The 19505-nt window shown below is 37.1% G+C and overlaps 1 protein-coding gene across 6 annotated transcripts in view; it reads right to left on the bottom strand.

The window, feature by feature from the left end:
* The window catches only part of LOC5564303 (myotubularin-related protein 3), a 105030-nt gene that overhangs the window by 43539 nt on the left and 41986 nt on the right, over positions 1-19505 (bottom strand). The window contains exon 1 of one of the 6 annotated variants that reach the window (XM_021854910.1): positions 5894-6101. The exons of the other annotated variants lie outside the window; for them this stretch is intronic. Coding sequence (XP_021710602.1) covers positions 5894-5923 — 30 coding nt within the window. The 5' untranslated portion in view covers positions 5924-6101. Of the gene's footprint in view, positions 1-5893; positions 6102-19505 lie in introns of those variants that run through there. 6 annotated transcript variants of the gene reach the window in all.

Raw genomic sequence — 19505 nt, 5'->3', positions numbered from 1 at the left:
ATGTAATTTTCAAACAAACTATGTATGGTTCGTCACTACAAGTGTCGGCATTATTCCTGTTTCATATAAGTTAAAATATATACATGTAATTTTCAGTTTTCGTCATTAATAAAAACGTCTTTTGAATTGTTCGACATTATAGATGTTGACGTATTTTTCCAAAAACTTCTCGAGACAAAAATACAAAACTAGCTTTAAATACAAGTCGTATATTTCCCCCTTGTCCATGGATCGCATCACCGACCAGAGGTGACTCCCAGATCTTTTCCTCCCTCACTAATAAACACCCTTCCCGTGGTGATTGTGGAGATGCAGAGGTATTCTCGGTCTCTAGAAGCAACAATCATTACACCCTAACATTCCTTCCCCATCCCAACTGACTGTAAGGACTTGGCCGGCGCCGTTATTGATCAATAATATTAGATCTGCTAAAATTGCACTTCGAGAGTAAGCGGAAACTCCCATCCCTTATTCATTTGGATCGTAGTGCAATTCTTACCAGTTCCGATCAATCACGGAGTAGCAACCATTGACATGTACAGTCAGTCTATGCTATGCTATGCTATGCTATGCATATAGGGTTTGTTCTGTTGGGGCCCAGATAGCCGTAGCGGTAAACGCGCAGCTATTCAGCAAGACCAAGCTGAGGGTCGTGGGTTCGAATCCCACCGGTCGAGGATCTTTTCGGATTGGAAATTTTCTCGACTTCCCAGGGCATAAGAGTATCTTCGTACCTGCCACACGATATACACATGCAACAATGGTCATTGGCACAGTAAGCTCTCAGTTAATAACTGTGGAAGTGCTCATAAGAACACTAAGCTGAGAAGCAGGCTCTGTCCCAGTGGGGACGTTAATGCCAGAAAGAAGAAGAAGAAGAAGAAGGGTTTTGTTCTACTTCGTCGTAAACGCTAGTATTCGTCGTATCAAACTTTAAATGTTCCACTACGGCGGATATTCAAACTTACCTGCAACATAAATTCATTATTCAAGTGTAAGTTTGTGAAAACTGTTATGGTTTGTACACTTGTACACCAAAAATGCAATAAAACTACTGTATTTCGGTAAATAACTTCAGTTCAATTATCCACTTTGCACTTTTTCACCGAAATCGCATGGACGAACACGATTTGAGAGAAATACTTAGCGATCGACACCACACCACTTTCCAACACAAGATTCTTCCCGCCCCCGTGGGTGACTTACTTCGATGGGCACTTATTTTCACTATGGAAAACCTTCGTACTTCTTCACTAAAGGATTTCATTCCAATCATACGCCGTAAAACTTCAATAAATCACCAAATTTTACGAAATTTCCTCAACCACCGCGTATAATTGAGAATGTAAACAAAGTTCAATCCGTCGTACTGAGAAAAAAAGCTTGTGCGCATTAAGGCGAAGAAGGCCGTCATTGCAATTTGTACGCGTCGTTAATGATTGTTGCTAATTCATCTCACGATTTCGAATCAATGAAAATCAGTTGGTTTTGTACTGACACAGCTGAAAAAGTATCAGCATACTTTATGAATGTTAGCGCGTACAGTGATACTTTTTCAAGTCAATATAAACTGTCAAGACTGAGTTTTATCACTTTGAAATACAAGCTGAAAAGTCATCATTGTTGCCTAAATGAATGACGGGCTACTTAGCCTTAATGTGTGCGCGACGCTCGACGTAAAAATACGATTCCTTTGATTGTGTTGTTTCCGTTGCACTGTGAGGAAATGCCATTATTGTACGGTCAAAAGGAATTGTGTTCATATGTTTGGGCTGAATTTTGATGACAAACAATTACTTTTAAAGGAAATTAGTATATTCCATCATGCTGAAGGAATGGAGGGAGATGCCCGTAGATCTATATATTCTAGTAAAACATTTTATTATAGCGTTGATTTGTTGTGTTTTAACCACTCAATACACACAGTGAGCAGTAAGTTGTGAGACGAATCTGGAAACTGATTGCGACGGAGTTGAAAACGATACGACGGATTGAGAATACGGAAAGATGCATTTTCTTTGCATTATTTCCAAAAAGAGATCAAGATTTATCAAAATGTTATTGTACAATCCTTAAGCCGTTTTGAGAAAGAATTGTTTGGCATCAGTTTGTATCAGCATAATTCACTGCAATACTGGGAAAATTGCAGTTCTCTTTGATCGATGCTTAATACGATGGATACTAGCACATCACCCTAGTAGAGGTAGAAATCTTTCTGTTGGCGCCAAAAGATTTCTGTTAAGACTTTTCGTTATTTTGTTAGGATTTTTATAGCTTAGGTAGTCCACTAATTACACCGGCACCCTAGGTTGAATTTTGACATAAAAAATGCACCAAGACACAAAGTGAAATAGCAGGAAACCTACGCGTCGTAGCATCCTGGTGTTTTCAGCGTATTTGTTGATTGAGTGGTAAGGACCAAATACGCTGAAGACATCAAAAGGATACGACGCATAGTTTGGCTGTTATATAACTTTTCGTCTTGGTGCATTTTTTTACGTCAAAATTCAACCTATCTGTAACTTTTAAACAAATAGTTTTCACACAACTTTTTCAAAAGGTATAAAAAAGAGGAAATTTATAATTCATCACAAAAAAAATAATAAGAATCGGTTGAGAAACGGCGGAGATATAGTTCTCTGAAGTTGATTATTTTGTATGAGAAAACGGCTTTGGTGCATTTTATATGTCCGATACTGTATCTCTATATTCTACAGATTATAACAATGTTATAGAAACTGTCATGTCAGTTCAGGATATAGCTGCAGTTTTTCCAGAGATTCCTTAAGAAATTTCTTAATTTTTTTTAAAATTTTCATTGAATACTTCATTCCCTCATGGATTCTTGCCTTCAGAAATTCTGTAGATTTCTTCAAAATCGATTTTAAGTAGTATTACAATTTAAAGTAGTATTACAAGCTGCATACGATAAACAGGTATTTTTTTTGCATTTCATATGAAAATTTCTATGGTTCAAGTTACCTCAAAATATATTTTTACCCGGGATAAGCGCAACCTATCAAAACAAGCACCAGAGTCCAAGTAGATGAAAAATCGAATTTAGTACAATAGACATCGACTCCCTACTTTCTGGCAAGTAAATGCATATTTTTTAAGTTCTACAAACATCCCACGGAAAGATTTTTTAGAACCAAATGAATTATATGCAGTTCAGAATAAGGGTGAAATTTAAGCGGTCTGGATACTTAATTGATTCATGAATGTTCAAAAGCAGTTTTTTGGTTCAAAATCAAGAAGATTAGGGCAATTCGTCTAATGTTGAACGGCTAAAAACCTCGCCTATTGTTGAACCGTCCGTGTATTCCTTATGGCGTGTTCAACAAATTGCGAGCATTTTGACCGTTCGACATTTGGCGAATTACCATAACACGAAAATATGTTCACTGTATTCTTTTCTCTAACCGAAATACAGTGAACACATTTTCATAGAGTATTTTTTAGTTTTGAACAGAAAAACTCCTTCTGAAGTTTCGATGATGACGATGATTACGATGACGGAACGTTGAACGATAATTGGCTGCAATCAGCATTTAAAAAAAGATTTGCCAATCATCTCATCAGGCATTGAAAAAATTCTATCAAGGGACCTGTTTAAAAAACAAAAATGTGTAAAATCGTCTATGAAATCCGTGAAAAATTACGTTTGCAATCCACGTAAGATATCTGTGATGAATTTTGTTGAAATTAACTCATGATCTAGTCATATATCTCTCAAACGAGCACCTTAAAAGATTCTTGCCCAAAATTTACTAATGGAAGATTGTAACGAGGTTTTTGGAACGGTTTCAAAACTTTTTTATTTGAAAAAATTCTCCATTATTCATAGGATTTCACCCAAAATCCATGGAGATCTTATTGCAAAGAAACGAAAATATTGTTGGGAATCCAACAAACTGCAGTGAATATTTGAAGAAACTTGCTAACGGTTTTCATAGTCCCCTGTGAAATGTGGGAAGAATAAGTTTAACGTTTTATCAGGAGCTGTTCGAGAATCGTGTCATTTTCTCAGAAAACTACGAAAAATCACTACTACAGATAAAAACTGACAAAAAATCAAACATACATCTTTTGGACTTTGAGAGGACTTCGGCAACGGTTTGAAAGAAATAAGTGAACAAATTCGAATTTCCTGAATTCCGCTGATTGTTCCCAAAGGAACTTCCTAAGTAGGAGTTTTTCGAGCATCTCGCAAGAAATCCTCCAAAAAAAAAAAACTGAAAATATAACGTGAATTTCTAAGCGTACCTCGAGAAACTATCTTAATTTTCCAATAAACGTTATTTGTAATCACAACGATTTGATTGATTTCTAATGAATTCTACATGAAACCTTGATAAATTTCAAGTGTCATCTTATGTAACTGTTTAGATTCACATTAATCAAGTGATTTGTGATTAATATTTTGAGTAAGGGCATTGTCTGTGTGGTAAAATTTGAACGTCAAACTCAAAAAAAAATCTATTTGAATTTTACTAGGACAATTTACGGCTTCGGCACCATTCGACTATTATGGTCAACCAAATTTCAAATGCCAATGACACACTATTTTTCTATCAAAACACACCAATGAAAGCATTCAGATGATTTGCTGACGAGATTTCCGAGACTGAAGAAACAATTTCGCCGGAGATATTATCAATTCACATGAACACGCCTCAAAATGCGACTGATTTGGAGCTGCCGAAGAGATTCACCAGTAGTTCTTATGGGAAATCTGCCGAATAGTATGTTGGTGTGAATCAATAGAGGATTGAGCAGTGCATAAATGTAAACAGACAAACACGTAATTTGTCTGCTGATGTCCGTGAAAATAACAAAAGAAGCGCGGCGTCGGCTTAGACTGCCGAAAATACGTAAACCCGACAATGAACCCAGAAATTTTCAGAAATGTGGTTTTGCTTTGTACCTTCGCACGTTACTGTTAGGCTAAGGGAGTTCCAGGGTAAAATTGTTATAAAAGGTTATTAGGCGGAATCAGTCCTTAGGTTGAATGGTTGCTGTACAAGAGTTGGAATTTAGTCTTAATGAGTTAAGTTAAATTGAGCCTTATAGGTTGTAATATTGGAACTTATATATTTAATAAGACAATAATAAGTCCTTGATTTATCTTTACAAGGCCAACTATTACCTAGTCAGGTTAAGTCGTGATCACCGAATGTCACCAAATGTATCACCAATCATCAAAGTTTAAATTTTAGACAAGATGTTAATTCACATTTACAGATTTATAGGTGTCAGACAGTTGGAAAATCTTTAAAATGTCTTCCCAACATCCTTGAGGTCCTTCTAAAGTTCCGACGAACCACTAACCCTTGTTGATCCGACATAATTGGGACGCATAGCTTAATCAACGCCGAACCCATACACTGATTGACTTTCTTCTCGAACTATCGTAGCAGCATTCCTTTCGAAACGATGATGCTCGGATATTTCAGAGGCATTCCTCCACGCTCTCTCTCTCTGGATTGTGACATGGTTGGTTGCACAAGAAACCAACTGCGGCTGCCACACGTTCGTATCGGAAGTAAACAACGTCGACCACGTGTGTCGCAGTCTTCTGACATGGTTTCTATGCTCTCTTTCTCGAAAGGAGACCTATGCTGCATAAACTGCGTGCGTACGTGCCTCGTAACCCGTAGCGTAATATGCATATATGCTTTGTTTGGGTCTTGGGTGGCAACAACGTGCAACGTGAGAGAAAAGATTCCTCTAGCTGTGATTGCTGCTATGTTGTTGACGAATATTGCCCGATATTTGATAACAAAACGCCGCGTAATTCAATTGCAGCTGATTGGTTGATAAATTGTTCAATGAGAGGCTGTTGAGGACACTTGGGGACTATTGGGAAGAAATGCACGATAAATTTACCTACCAGGATCCAGTCCTCTTCGATGGAAGCCATTCAATACAGTTCTTCACCGACACTGATAACACAAGGAAGGCGCCTATTAATAGCTATAGTGTTTGCAAAGTTCGACAACCTTGATAGAAGGCGACTCGACACTAAGCAAACTGCAACGGCAGAAGTCACAAACAGAAAGACGCCCTTGTCGAAAGGCTTGATTGAACTGGATTCGCACTGGGATCACGTTGCACTTCACTTTTTAAGGAACAACAAAATAAGCGACCCGAACAGGTTTATCATCAGCTGATAAAGCTCTCGCCTTTGACGTACGATGTTCAAACACTGATAAGATAATGCACCAGGGTGTTCAGTTCACCCGTTGCAAATAGAAAGCCAACTTCATTTTTGCTCTATTTAAATGCATTCGCTGCTGCACTGATAAGAGAACGCCATTCGCTAATCATTTTGCATTTTTGATAATGTCACCACCAAATTCTAAGAAAACCAAACAAAGGACACGCCCGAAGTAAATGATTCCAGTTAATTATCGGATATAAACCGAAGACACCGATTATGTGACAACCGAAGCGAACTCTACAGACGGTAACGGTGAACTAAAAGCGCCGAAGAATGTCTGCGCGCAAGTCGCGGTGCAACGGAAAAGGAAAAACCTCCGCGCACCGGGTCTGTCGTGTGGTTCAGACAAAATACCCTGTATCGTTTCTCAATGAAGAGAGACCCCGCGTTCGAAAATGCAATAATCTTCGTAGACTTTGGGTCTGAAGATGGAGAAGGGCTGCTGCGGTCTCTTACCCTGCCCCTGCCGGTCGAGGTCGAGAAAGCTACACGACAGGCAAGGCTAGCCCCGGCCGGAATAGATGAATGAATGCGGAATATGTTTCAACCCTTTCTTCCGAACGACTTTGCAGGTCTAAGGAGAAGTGGTTGTCAACCTTTTCGAAATGGCGACCCATTCATCGATGCTGCTAGTGCTACAAAAACAGTACTTTTCAATGCTACTTTTTCTAACTATTGATTCCTTTTCGATCCTTGATTGGACCTGTGCCTTCGATTTTTTTGTTGGACTCGTTAGCGAAAGCTAGCGGTGGTAATCCTTCTTGGGAAAAAACCTCTCGAAGGTCACGTCTTCTTTCGTTTAATCACTAAACATAGCTGAAACTACAAACAAAGAGAAGGATGAATCTCTGAATTCACAACTTCCTTTCAGAAAAGTGGGGTTTAAAACTGTCAGTAAACGTGGCAAGAATGGGAGAAAGGACTTTTCTCCAGAATGCGAACTTTCTTCCAAGGGTGAAATGGATAAAGTTGATAATTGTATGGGAATGAGCAATCAGTTCGATGCTCTAGACAAGTTTTCCGAACACAAAATCGAAGCAGTCACTAGTCCAGGCTCTTTGATTCAAGTGAGGAAACAAAGAGAGCCGCCAATAGTGGTCAGTTGTTCTGAATTTGGAGGATTTATGCAGGAGATCTTGAACTCTATCAGGAGAATCGAGGGTTCCTTCCAAACCACAAAGAAAGGAGACTGTCGCGTACTGCGAAACTCTTAAAGATCGCGAATTTCTTCTCAAACCTTCTGTCCTGTGAAGGAAGATACTAAAATGTTTGTAAGCGCAAATTACGGGGGCAACAATAAGTCTAACTTTTGGGATTGCCCTTCGCGCAAACGATTCATTGAAGCTCGTACCAAGCAGATGAACGGCAATGTTTTTTGCAGCTGAAATCCCTCGGGCAGAATCTCCAACAATTCTCATTTTTCAGTTAACGATCGCTTGCTTAAGGCGAAGTAGGCCGTCATTGAAATGTGTACGCAACGTTGATGATTGTTGCTAATTCATCTCACGGTTTCAAATCAAATAAAACCAGTTGGTTTTGCACTGACACAGCTGACAAAGTATCAGCATACTTTATGTATGTTGGCGCGTACAGTGATACTTTTTCAAGTCAATATAAACTATCAAGAATGAGTTTTATCACTTTGAAATTGCACGCAGTAAGTCATCATTCGTGCCAAAACGAATGACGGGCTACTTCGCCTTAATGATCATATCCATCAGGTAAATTATAATCATGCTTATTCAAAAGCTAATTTTCTTCCGTCAGGTAACCGTTCGAATCTTTTAATTTCGAATGAATTTACCCAATGCATTAGGAATTCCTATGCCAATATTGTCGCAGGTAATTTCATTTCCTCTCCTTCAAATTGTTTCATATTAAATGGAAGATTCTATTCAGTCTCTTCATCAACGTAAAATCCCAACAGAAAATCATCAGAAATGCACCTTCTTCTAGCAACATGTCTCCCTCTAATTTTAATTTTTCATCTGAACAATTGAATCAAATATTTAATGCAATGTTCAAAACCACCACAACAAAGCAGTCCAAGTTTGTGTCAAATTTACTAATAAAATTGTTATTGGAATACGTTTTGCTAATAGATCCATTTTTTTAATATTTTTAATTGGAATGCTCGTTTAATTTTCTAACAGCTAATAACATACTAACAGCAGTTTTGAAACCTGAATCCAAAGAGAACCAACCTTTTTTGTTCATCGTAATGATTGACTGGATAGAGCAAGTGATGGAGATGCTATCATCATTCAAAGGCGTATAAAACATCAACTGTTTTCATCATTTGAAACAAATGTTTATGAAACTTTGGGTGTTTCTGTTGAAACACAGTTTGGTAAATGTACTTTCATAGCTGTCTTTTTGCCTCTGGGCAGCAAGTTTATTTGTTTCAAAGAGACTTGCGGAAATTGGCGGAAAGTTTAAAAAAAATTGATTGATGACTTTAATGCAAAAAATCGCTAATGGAATCATTCCCAAAGCAATTCCAACGGCAGAATTTTATTGGATGAGTGCGCTCCGGGATATTTCTTAATTCAGTACCCTGATAGCCCTACTTGTTTTTTCACTTCTCGAAACCCTTATACGATTGATTTCGGCTTAAAAACGGAAATTGCAACGCACTCGCAATCCTGCTATGAAAATGATATGATAGGATCTGCAAAAATAAATTAAAAAAGTTTTATTCAATTAAGAAACAAAAATTTAGAAAATAAAATTTTTCGGTTGAACCCTGGCTCTTAGCCCTTTGGGGAAGTACCTAAAATTAAAAAAAATAAACTCATAAGTCATTTCCGGTATTGAAATTACTAACTAATTGCGAAAAAGCTCAAAAACTTGTTATGCAGTTTGAAAACGCGCACAATTTTAATCTAGGACCAACTAATTCAATCAAAAATCATTTTTTAAGGACTTCAAAGCATTCTTAATCGAGAGAACGTTTTAGTAAATTCTTGGGAGATGGATTTGAAAGAAGCGAGAATTATTGAAAAAAAAAAATATGAAGCCTCCTGACGATGATGGAATTACTTGTAACAAATTTGATTCGTTCCAACAAATCTGAAGGCATTTCTACTGGTCTTGCTCTTCTAGACATAGAAAAAGCATTCGACGGTGTTTGGCATAATGGCCTCATTGTAGAATTAAAAAAAAAAACTTCAATCTTCCAATACACATTGTTAGAAAAATCCAAAAATATCTGTCACTGCAGGTTAATTATCACAGATTTATTGAGATTTCTTACGCGCCATACATTTTTTTTATTTTCATAAAAAGTCTTACCAGGGGAAGGGGATTTAATTGGGTTTGAGAAAATGGTCTTACGTAATTAATGGGCACCCCCTACGTCCAGAAAAGTCAAGGATAGCTCCATGACGAAAAGATCCGGGACCGACCGGGAATCGAACCCAGACACCTTCAGCATGGCTTTGCGCGATCTTTGCCACTAGGCCAAGGAAGGCCCCGATTACAAGTTTCCAAAGTATGTGGGGCTTTCAGATTACAAATTTCCAAAGTATGTCACAGACATACCAACAAATTTAGTATATCCAGTAAATGGCATACATCATAAGTGTATCAATGTTATGTATTGTTTCAAATAATTCTTTTGGGATTTCAGTGAATTTCCAGGATGTTTGTTCATTATACTTTCCTAAAAATATTTTTGTTAATTATACTTTCAAGATTATTCCAGTTTTATTTCAGAGATTCTCACAGAAATTTCCACTAAACCATACAGCATTGGACAAAACATTTGCAACTTTTTCGGGTTTCCATACAAAATGGTCAATTTTGGAGGCTTAGACCTCGAATATTTGTAGACCGATTTCATTAAAATTTTCACTACTTTCATAACTTGAATTTCAACATATATTTTTAAGAGATTTTTCCAATCACGATTTCAAAACCAATAAAAGTTTGACTAAAGTAGTTTTTACAAATTTTGTTAATTGACGGTACTTTAAAAGTTAAAGAAATAGCTTAAAAGATATTCAACAAAGTTGTTGAAGATGAACAATTTTGCAGAAGACAGTTGTTGTGAAGGGTTTTTTCTATTTTTAGATAATTCGTTTATAATTTTTCGTCAACAATTTCACTCTGAGTGGACCGGTATTACTATTCAACTGGTAATTTAAAACATTGTTCAAGAATATATGTTGAAATTGAAGTTATGCCTGACGTGTTGTGTAAATTTCATTAAAAACGGTATATAAATAACTGAGATCTAGTCTACCTAAGTTGATCATTTTGTATGAAAAATCAAAAAAGGTTCAAATGTTTTGTCCAATACTGTACTGTAAGGAATAACAATATTGTGTTTGAAATTCCTACGGAGATTATTCCAGAAACTTCCAAGAATGAATTAATATGATGCTCCAATTATATCTCTTCTCTGACAAAGCTGAGAATACAGTAAATCATCAACACTTCTCCACATGTATGATTATTAGTGTTAGTACACTGCGTAATCAATCGGACCACGTCCTGTAGATGGACAATCTTGAACCCGAAACAGGACGACAAAAAAGGTAATTTTTAACCCCTTTTTATCGATGTAAGAACAATAAGTGTTATATCCTGTCCCGAATCGCCTTTTATGAGGTTTTTGAAGTTTTTACGTTAGTATTAAATCTAAGAAGGTAAGGCTCCTATATTTTTCTATAAATTTGCATTAGAAATTTCTGAAAAAATAAATTATTTCTAGAGGAAATCATTAATTAAGCACCGATGACACTATCAGATGAATATCTGCCGAAATCTTGCAGGAAAAGAAGATCTGGACCCTTGAGCAAGTTTTATAGGATTTCATAGATAAATTTCTGGAGCAATGAATGTCGAAATTCCAGTCGAAATGTGTATGCTCTCTTTACAAACTTGCAGTGCTAGTTAATCGTGACTCTTTTGAAAAGAACCATGATTGGTTTAATCATCCTCGAAAGTTGAGCCTCTTTTGAATGATTCGTGAGTGAGTTGCCCATCCTAATCGATCTTTTGAGGAGTGCACGGAGAGTTTACTTGAGAAATTACTCGAGGAATCCTTCAAAGAGTCTGTACAGATTGTTCCTGTTTGTAATGCAGGCGAATTCCCTAGAAAGTGATTAGAAATATAGAACAGTGCTTTTAGAAATCCAGGCGAAGTTTTACTTAACTTAAGGAATTATTATATTTCCTGAAATATCAAGAATTTGTGTGGTAGATCCTGGTTAGTCTGTGGACGAATTTTAGAAGCAATCCCTGTAGAAACTTCTGGAAGAACTAGAAGAAGAATCTGCATAAACAAACTGTTGCAGGAATGCTTGTAGTGTTTCTTACTAAAACCAAACAAATTTCGGTGTAAATTCATTAGAAGAAATCGTGGAAACTCCATATATAGGAGGTGTCCGCGTCGAACTCTTGAAATTGAGAAATTTCTAAAACAATATCTGTTACGTTCATTGGAAGAGTCACTTAATGTACACATGAAGGAATCTATGGAAAATACACTGGACGAACTCCTGAAGGTCTTTTGTGTAGACTCTGTGAAGAAATTCCTGAATAACCTTTGTAGGAGTATCATAGAAAGCACTGGAGCGTCTAGAAAGTACTCCAAGGCTGTCATCAAGAATTCTTTAACGAGTTGGTTTCATTGCTCAAATAGGGCAGGCAAAGGAAACACATAGATAATTATGAGATCTTAAGCTTGACCCTACAGGACCCAAGAAGGGCGCGAACGTGAACCAAAAAGAGACCATCATTTAGGAACCAAGAAAACCAAAATAAACCTAACAGGAATTGGGGCCTTCCTTAGCCGAGTGGTTAGAGTCCGCGGCTACAAAGCAAAGCCATGCTGAAGATGTCTGGGTTCGATTCCCGGTCGGTCCAGGATCTTTTCGTAATGGAAATTTCCTTGACCTCCCTGGGCATAGAGTATCATCGTATCTGCCACACGATATAGGAATGCAAAAATGGCAACTTAGGCAACGAAAGCTCTCAGTTAATAACTTTGGAAGTGCTCATTGAACACTAAGCTGAGTAGCAGGCTCTGTCCCAGGAGGACGTAAGTCCAAGAAGAAGAAGGAATGAGGAGATTGAAATTTTAATATAATAAGTATTTTTCAAAAAACCAGGCTAGATACTTTTTTTTAATATTTTTTTTTCTAATATTTTGGGAATTACAAGTATAACTACTCGTATTAGTGAATGTATTTTTGAAACATTTTCCTAGGATTTTTATAACAAAATATATCATTTTCCCAAAGGAAATAAATATTGCTTCTTTACGGGCGTCGTAAGGAATTTTCCCATGAAATTAGTTCAATATACCTTCAAGAAATGCACCTGGATATTTATTAGTATATTCCCAGAAATTAATCAAAAGACTCCACATCAAGAATTTCTTCAGGAATTTTTTAACATAGGTATACATAAAATCGTATCCAGTAATTTTGCTATCAGTTCTGCATTTACCCGTCCTTCCTTGCCAGCAAAGCTGCAGCATGGTCCCAGAAAATTGGAAACCTCTTCGCTCCTCCTAAGGCATTAGAGAGCAACTGCCCACTAACTGCACTGCTAATAGACTCAAGGCAGTTTCGAGATTGGGAAAGTAGGTATTTCATCCGTTTTTGGTCCATTGAGATGAATATCGAGTGCCGGGGAGCGGACGTTGTTGTCACGACAGCCGATGGAAATGAGAATGGAAACAGCCAGCCGCCAGTCGGTCGGCGGAGTCAACAACGAGACAACTTCTACGACAACAGGGGTGGTGACGACGGCGGCGTTGCAGTGCGTGGGCTTCTTTCGATTGCGTCCCGGTCGGTTGGTCGGTGCGTTGGTGGTCGGTCTATCGCACAGAGGTCCGTTTCTTTAAAATACTGGCAAAATTTAAATTTCCAAACATAGATTTAGGTTGAAAAACAAAGTCAAACATTTATCTACAATATAAGATAGATCACACACAAAAATAAAAAAAATCGGGGGGCTGCCCATTTCGCATAAGGGCGTTTGGCATAATTGACGTTTCACATAAAACAATTTCATACAAGAACAGATAGCATTTGAAAAAAGGCTTTTAATTTTCATCATGTCAAATAGCCATAATGCCAATCGTCTTTATGCGCGACGTCTTTATGCGAAATGTTTTTCATCATATATGGAAGTTAAATAGCAGCACATTGCCAAAAAAAAAAAATACGATTGGTGATCCAAATCTTCAAAATGTGCTTCAAAACTCGAGAAAATTCGAGTTTTAATTTTGTTTTGATAACTCATTCTCATCTAGATTTAGCATTCCCGGATGCAAAATTTATTTTCAAATGCCGATGACTTCAATAAAATAATAGTTATTGCAAATATGTAACAAAAATAACGTATCTCAAGCATCAAATAATGTGTCTCTAGAAAATTTGAGGTTGCTGAATCTAATGCCATTCTCAAAAGTAGGGGAAGACGGGGTAAGAGCGCCCGCCGGGGTAAGACGGACCACCTTCAGTTTGGCATAAAAATAGCAGTTTTCTTGAAAGTTTATCAAGCACTTTGCATAAAGACAAGATTTTTTGTCATTCCGAAGCATTTAGGATGATATTTTTATGAAATTTTCCATAACAAATATCAAAAACAAAGTTTCTGCTTGTCGATATTGAATTTGATTTAAATTTAGCAGATACTCGCTTAAGGATTTCGGAAAGAATTTTTTTGTAAAAACATTACAAATTACCCGTCCATGCTTGAACAACAATGTGAAATGTGCATTCATGAAGTGAAAATTGATTCGTAAATATTTAGCTTTGAAATAAAGCCATAGTTCTGAAATTTGCGTAAGTGGGGTAAAACCGGCCACTGTTGATGGGGTAAGACCGCCACCCCTAATTTATACCAAATCAAATGTCTAAACCATTTTTAAAGTTGTAACTACGTTGTACATTACTATTCCAGTAGAATTAAATCAATTTTGTTAAAAATTCAAGCGAAATCCGCATATTTTTCCAAAATATGGGTGTTTAAAGGATATGATAAATATATATCTATGTTTTTTTTTTTAATTCATTAACCCTAAAAATGATTCAATATCCACATTAATCAATGTAGAATTCATAAAACATTATACTTTTTAGAATCACAGCGAACTGATATATTTTTTTTTGCAAAATTGTGTACGAAAATCGTGGTGGTCGCTTTTACCCCGTCGCTAAAAATAATCGTGATAAGACATCACTTTTTCAAGCTTCAAGAAATAAATAAATTTTTACAAATACAACACCTGTGATATTTTTTTATCATACCTAAGGCTTCAAAAAACGACATGCCAAGCAGAAAAATAATTTATTGATTCTTGATTTTTACATATGAATTAAATTGCTTAGGCGGGCGGTCTTACCCCGCCTTCCCCTATTCCTGCACGTCACAATTTTGATCTACAGGTCATCCAAGTTGTATAAAATGTTTCATCGAAATTTAAAATAAGATTTGTCAATCTTCTTAGTTATCTAATCCACAAAATATTTACAATGCGAAATATTCGCCATGATTTTCCCAAATCTGGACCACTGGATTCGGTCGGCATGGGGAAGTAAGTTCAATTTTTATCCGAAGAGAGTGCGCGGCGCATTATTGACAGGACCGGATTCGATTGCTCGTCGTTGCTGGTATGTGCGGTTATTTATAGCGGCTTACAGGATTACAAGCACCACGGTGATGGTAATTAGAGAAATTGCGTATGGATGGATGGTGGATAAGACGAAAAGATCCATCCAAGTCTGGTGACGATGTGGTGGGTTTCAAGTGACGGAACAATTCCGCTTTTTCCTAGGGTTTCGATATGTTTTATGTTTACGGGCTACATATTAAGATAATTCAAAATAGACTGCTGAGGGTAATGGGATATGGAGTTGGATCGTGGGAAAATGCATTTACTCTTTCTGTTGAATGTATCCGCCCGTCATATGGGTGGGAACGATTTACATTGGAAAGATTTCCTTATTCAATTAGATTCTTATTTTTTCCCAAAACCTCACCAATTGAATACGACAACCTAAAGTTTTCTATGCGTAATAAAGTCTGGATTGTTAGAAACTTCACAACTTTTCATTAGCCTTGCTTTAAAAGATTTTTATTCTGGATACCTTCAAGAACTTGTTTTGGCTGAAGAATTGAACCGGAAATTACTCCAGGGATTTAATCAAAGTTTCCTCTAGAAAGTTACATATAAATATTTCAATGTATTTATTCTGAAATTTTTCCAGAAGAAATTAAAATCTGAATCTCCAGAGAAATTAAAAAAAATATTTCAATTTAAGAATTCTTGTATAACAACTAGATACAAGAGGAATCAATAAATTAAATACCAGGAGAACATCTTGGGCCCAGATAGCCGTAGCGGTAAACGCGCAGCTATACAGCATGACCATGCTGAGGGTCGTGGGTTCGAATCCCGCTGGCCGAGGATCTTTTCGTAAAAGAAATTTTCTCGATTCCCAGGGCATAGAGTATCTTCGTACCTGCCACACGATATACACATGCAAAAATGGTCAATCGGCAAAGAAAGCTTTAAGTTAATAACTGTGGAAGTGCTCATAAGAACACTAATCTGAGAAGCAGGCTTTGTCCTAGTTGGGACGTAACGCCACAAAGAAGAAGAAGAAGAGAACATCTTGAGTGAATCCTTTCAGCATAATTTGAGAAATCGTTGCAGGAGTTTTTGGACCAATCCCTGGGAGAGTTATTACTAATTTGTACAGGAAAGACTGTAAAAGTCTCTGAATGTATTCCTGAAAGAATTTTGGAGACCATTTTAGAATAATACTCTTTTTCGAGAAATTTGTGAAGGAATTCCAGAACAGCCTCTGGAGAAGTTCCTTAGAAATCTATGGAGCGTTTTTCACCAATTTTACTCGATTTCTTGCAGAAAATTTCACTTAATTACTTAATGGGTTTTGCAATTATATTGAACTCTCTTAGAATTCATCCTAAATTTCACAAATCTGCTTTATTTTGAAAAAAAAGCTAAAAAAACTCCTGTAGATTTTATTTTAAATACAATTTTAATCAATAAAAAAATAAATGAAACGAATTCGTCTTCAGTGTTCGTACTAGACTAGACTTACATTGTTGTAAAGTTATCTCAATCTGCGCGACACCACTCCAAAGAAATAATATTTAAAACTCGAACATACCCAAAACCGCTATCAATCGCCTGCAATCTCACTTTCTCCACTCACCACAATCTGCAGGGCAAAAGCCTTCGCTCTATAGGTTTAGATGGTTGTCCCCGTCATACTTTGAATTTAAAGCACGATGCTACCGCCAGTTGCCAGCTTAGCAAGACCTTCTGGTAGCAAGCAGCACCTCGTTGGGAGACTCGTTGTGGAAAACGTCAGCGCAATATCATGATTTATGATTATCTCTAATCGATCAGCAACGAGCTGCGGCAAACGTAGGCACCCGGCTTGCCAAAACCCAGACTCAAGTCGACTTTGGAACCGATGATCGTGAGGGAAATCATCGGCCTTCGCGTGCACTTATATTTTGCCATTCGCTCACCTCGCTGATGCACAGAGGTCCAGTATTCTGAAAAGCTGGCAAAACTCCGATTTACAAACGTGGCCAAACATAAGAACACATATGAAAATTTCAAAAGATAACTGATTTTCTTCATGTTTTGACGTTAAATAGGTGCACACGTCTAGAGAACCTCAAGTTTTGCTTTGAAACTCAACAATTTCATCTTCACCCAAACTCGTGCAAATTTAGTTCTCAGCCTAAGTTTTTCTGATCGTTAACTCATTTTTACATTCCTGGATGCAAATTTATATTTGTTTGTGATTAACTCTATATCATTAACAAGTATTGTTGCAGGTGTTTCGCTTCCTGTGGAGATACCTTGCTCAAATTCTCATTTAAGTTTAAGAGATTGATTACAGAAGAATTATGTTGCCTAAGTTTGCCTAAACATTCGTTCCTTAAAAAGTTGCGAGCCTCAAAATGTATGAGAAACAGCATTTTTGTTGTAATTTTTTTTCTATGAAAACTAGAAAAAAGGTGATTATGTCATGTCCAAGGATTGTTTCCTGTGAAAATTGAGAGTATCTCTCTGACAATCATGATCCGCAACACATCATGATAACCTGTTTTTCTTCTTCTGCTACAGCTCTGATTAGATGGGGAGGATAACAGTGCATGACAAAACCCATATAAATAAGCTCCAAATCTGGGGGACATCATTGCTATCAGATAAATAAAGGTAAAAAAGCGAGAAAAATGGGTTTTATCATCGCTCTTTCTTTGGGGCTCTCGTTCACTGCTGTTATTTATCGAGCTTGCTACAACTTGCGATACATTGCCGATCATGAACCGCAACAGATGGGACTTTTTCTTCGCTTGTTATGATCCTTCTTCGAAATAAAATGAGAGAAAATTCTACAATGCTTGTTCACAACACTTGTCATGACCAAAACTTGTAAAACAGTAATGGTAAATTCTTACTTTTTTTGAAAGTTTTGATCATGGCAAGCCTTTTACGTATTCGAAGCCTCTGAATAAAATCTTAATAGAGAGATTTAAAAAAGTATCATGAGACAAATCTACTTGTTGGATTCTCTTCATCATGACAAATGTTGTGGACCATGTTATAGGGTTGCAGATCCCATTTTGGGCATAGTCACCTTATTTTGTTTTTCGTAGAACTTATTTTCAACAAAGAAAAAGGTTGACTCTCAACTTTTTCGCAATTTTGCTTATTTTTTGCCATCATCTCATAAATCCGGACCACTGTTTGATGATGGAAGGTGGCGTCCCAATGAGAGGTGCCGAAGCTACCACCTACTCCTGATTGGGTTTCCTTTCGGCGCGAAATGATCGATGGGGGAGTCGATTGGTGTTAGGGTGTGTGTGCGAGGAGAGGGCTGTTGGTTTTGCAAACCTCAAAAAAACCCTATAAGGCATGTTCGGAATGTTAAACAACTCCTTTCGATTGGGAGAGAGAGATACGGCGAGATGGCCTGCAAAAAAACGTGGGTCGTATAATTTATTAGCGCTTTTGCCCTCTTCGGTATAGCGAGGGGCAGAATGGGGTTGTGATGTGGCGGAGGTAAACTTTGTCGGCGTCTGGAGGTGCAACTGCATCGCGACTCACAGCGGCGTAGCGAGGGGAGAAGTTGACAAGTACGTTAAGGGGGAAACAGCTCTTACGCTGCCACTTGAAATGGAAAGTCTAAAACCTACTAAACAGTTTCATGCGACTTTCGAGGAGAATGGCTTAGCGTTAAATTAGCGTGAGAGCATACGACCGACACGCTCAAATTGGATTTACCAATTAGAGGTCTTGCTGGGTGGATTGCAAGATTTGTTAGATCCATCAATTTACGTCAGTGTTTTCCAATGGGTTCCATTGCAAGAAATTCAAGTTTTGAGTGATGTTGATTTTTTTTTTAATATGAAAAAACAACTAAGATACATGTATTATATTCTACACGATTTTATTCACGCTCTAAACAACGTCAAGGTCGTTCAAACAACCCTCTACTTCGTTACAATTTAGCTCTCACCGTCAGCAAGGAAAATGTACTTTCCATATGCACACAGGGCTTGCAGCGGCTGGCAGTCCTAAAATAGTAACTTAAAAGACCTCATGTTTGAAAAAAGAATCCGAAAGGAACTACACTGCCGTGAATCGCAAGTCAGTCCCATATGACGGATTTCACGCCAACTCGACAAAGGGATTGGCAGCACCCCTTCAGAATTCAATGAAACTTTCTGGGTGTGCAGACTATGTGAAACTAAGATACTTTACATACTTTGTTTTTTCAAAATCGATCTAGACTAACATTTGGAAAGGGTCAAAGTTTATTTTTACTTTTTTTATAAACCCGTATAACACGAAAACGGTAAGACCTACAAAAAAGTGTTGTATGGAGGACTGTCGTGCAATTTCCTGACGTTTTAGAGAAAAATATTGAAAAAATATTAACATATTTTTTACACTGAAAAATAAATTATTCAAAACTTTAAAGTCGATTTAAAAAAAAACGGCCATTTCAGATTTTGATCATCCTTAAGCAAAAAGTTTCGTAATTAAATTTACTAAAAGACGTCCATACATTGCAAATTGGGCATATTTTAGGGAAAAAAGTTTTTCTAACATCGAATTTTTTAAGATACAAAGTTTTTTTTTACTTTTTTTTATAGACCCGTATAACTCGAAAACGGTAAGACCTAAAAAGAACTGTTGTGTGGGGGACTGTCGTGAAATTTCCTGAAGTTTTAGAAAAAAAATATTGAAAAAATAAAAACACATTTT

The sequence above is a fragment of the Aedes aegypti genome, chromosome 3 (assembly GCF_002204515.2).
Source record: "Aedes aegypti strain LVP_AGWG chromosome 3, AaegL5.0 Primary Assembly, whole genome shotgun sequence".
NCBI classification, from domain to species: domain Eukaryota; kingdom Metazoa; phylum Arthropoda; class Insecta; order Diptera; family Culicidae; genus Aedes; species Aedes aegypti.
Note: the sequence above shows the minus strand (reverse complement) of the source record. Positions and strands in the feature narration are given on the sequence as shown.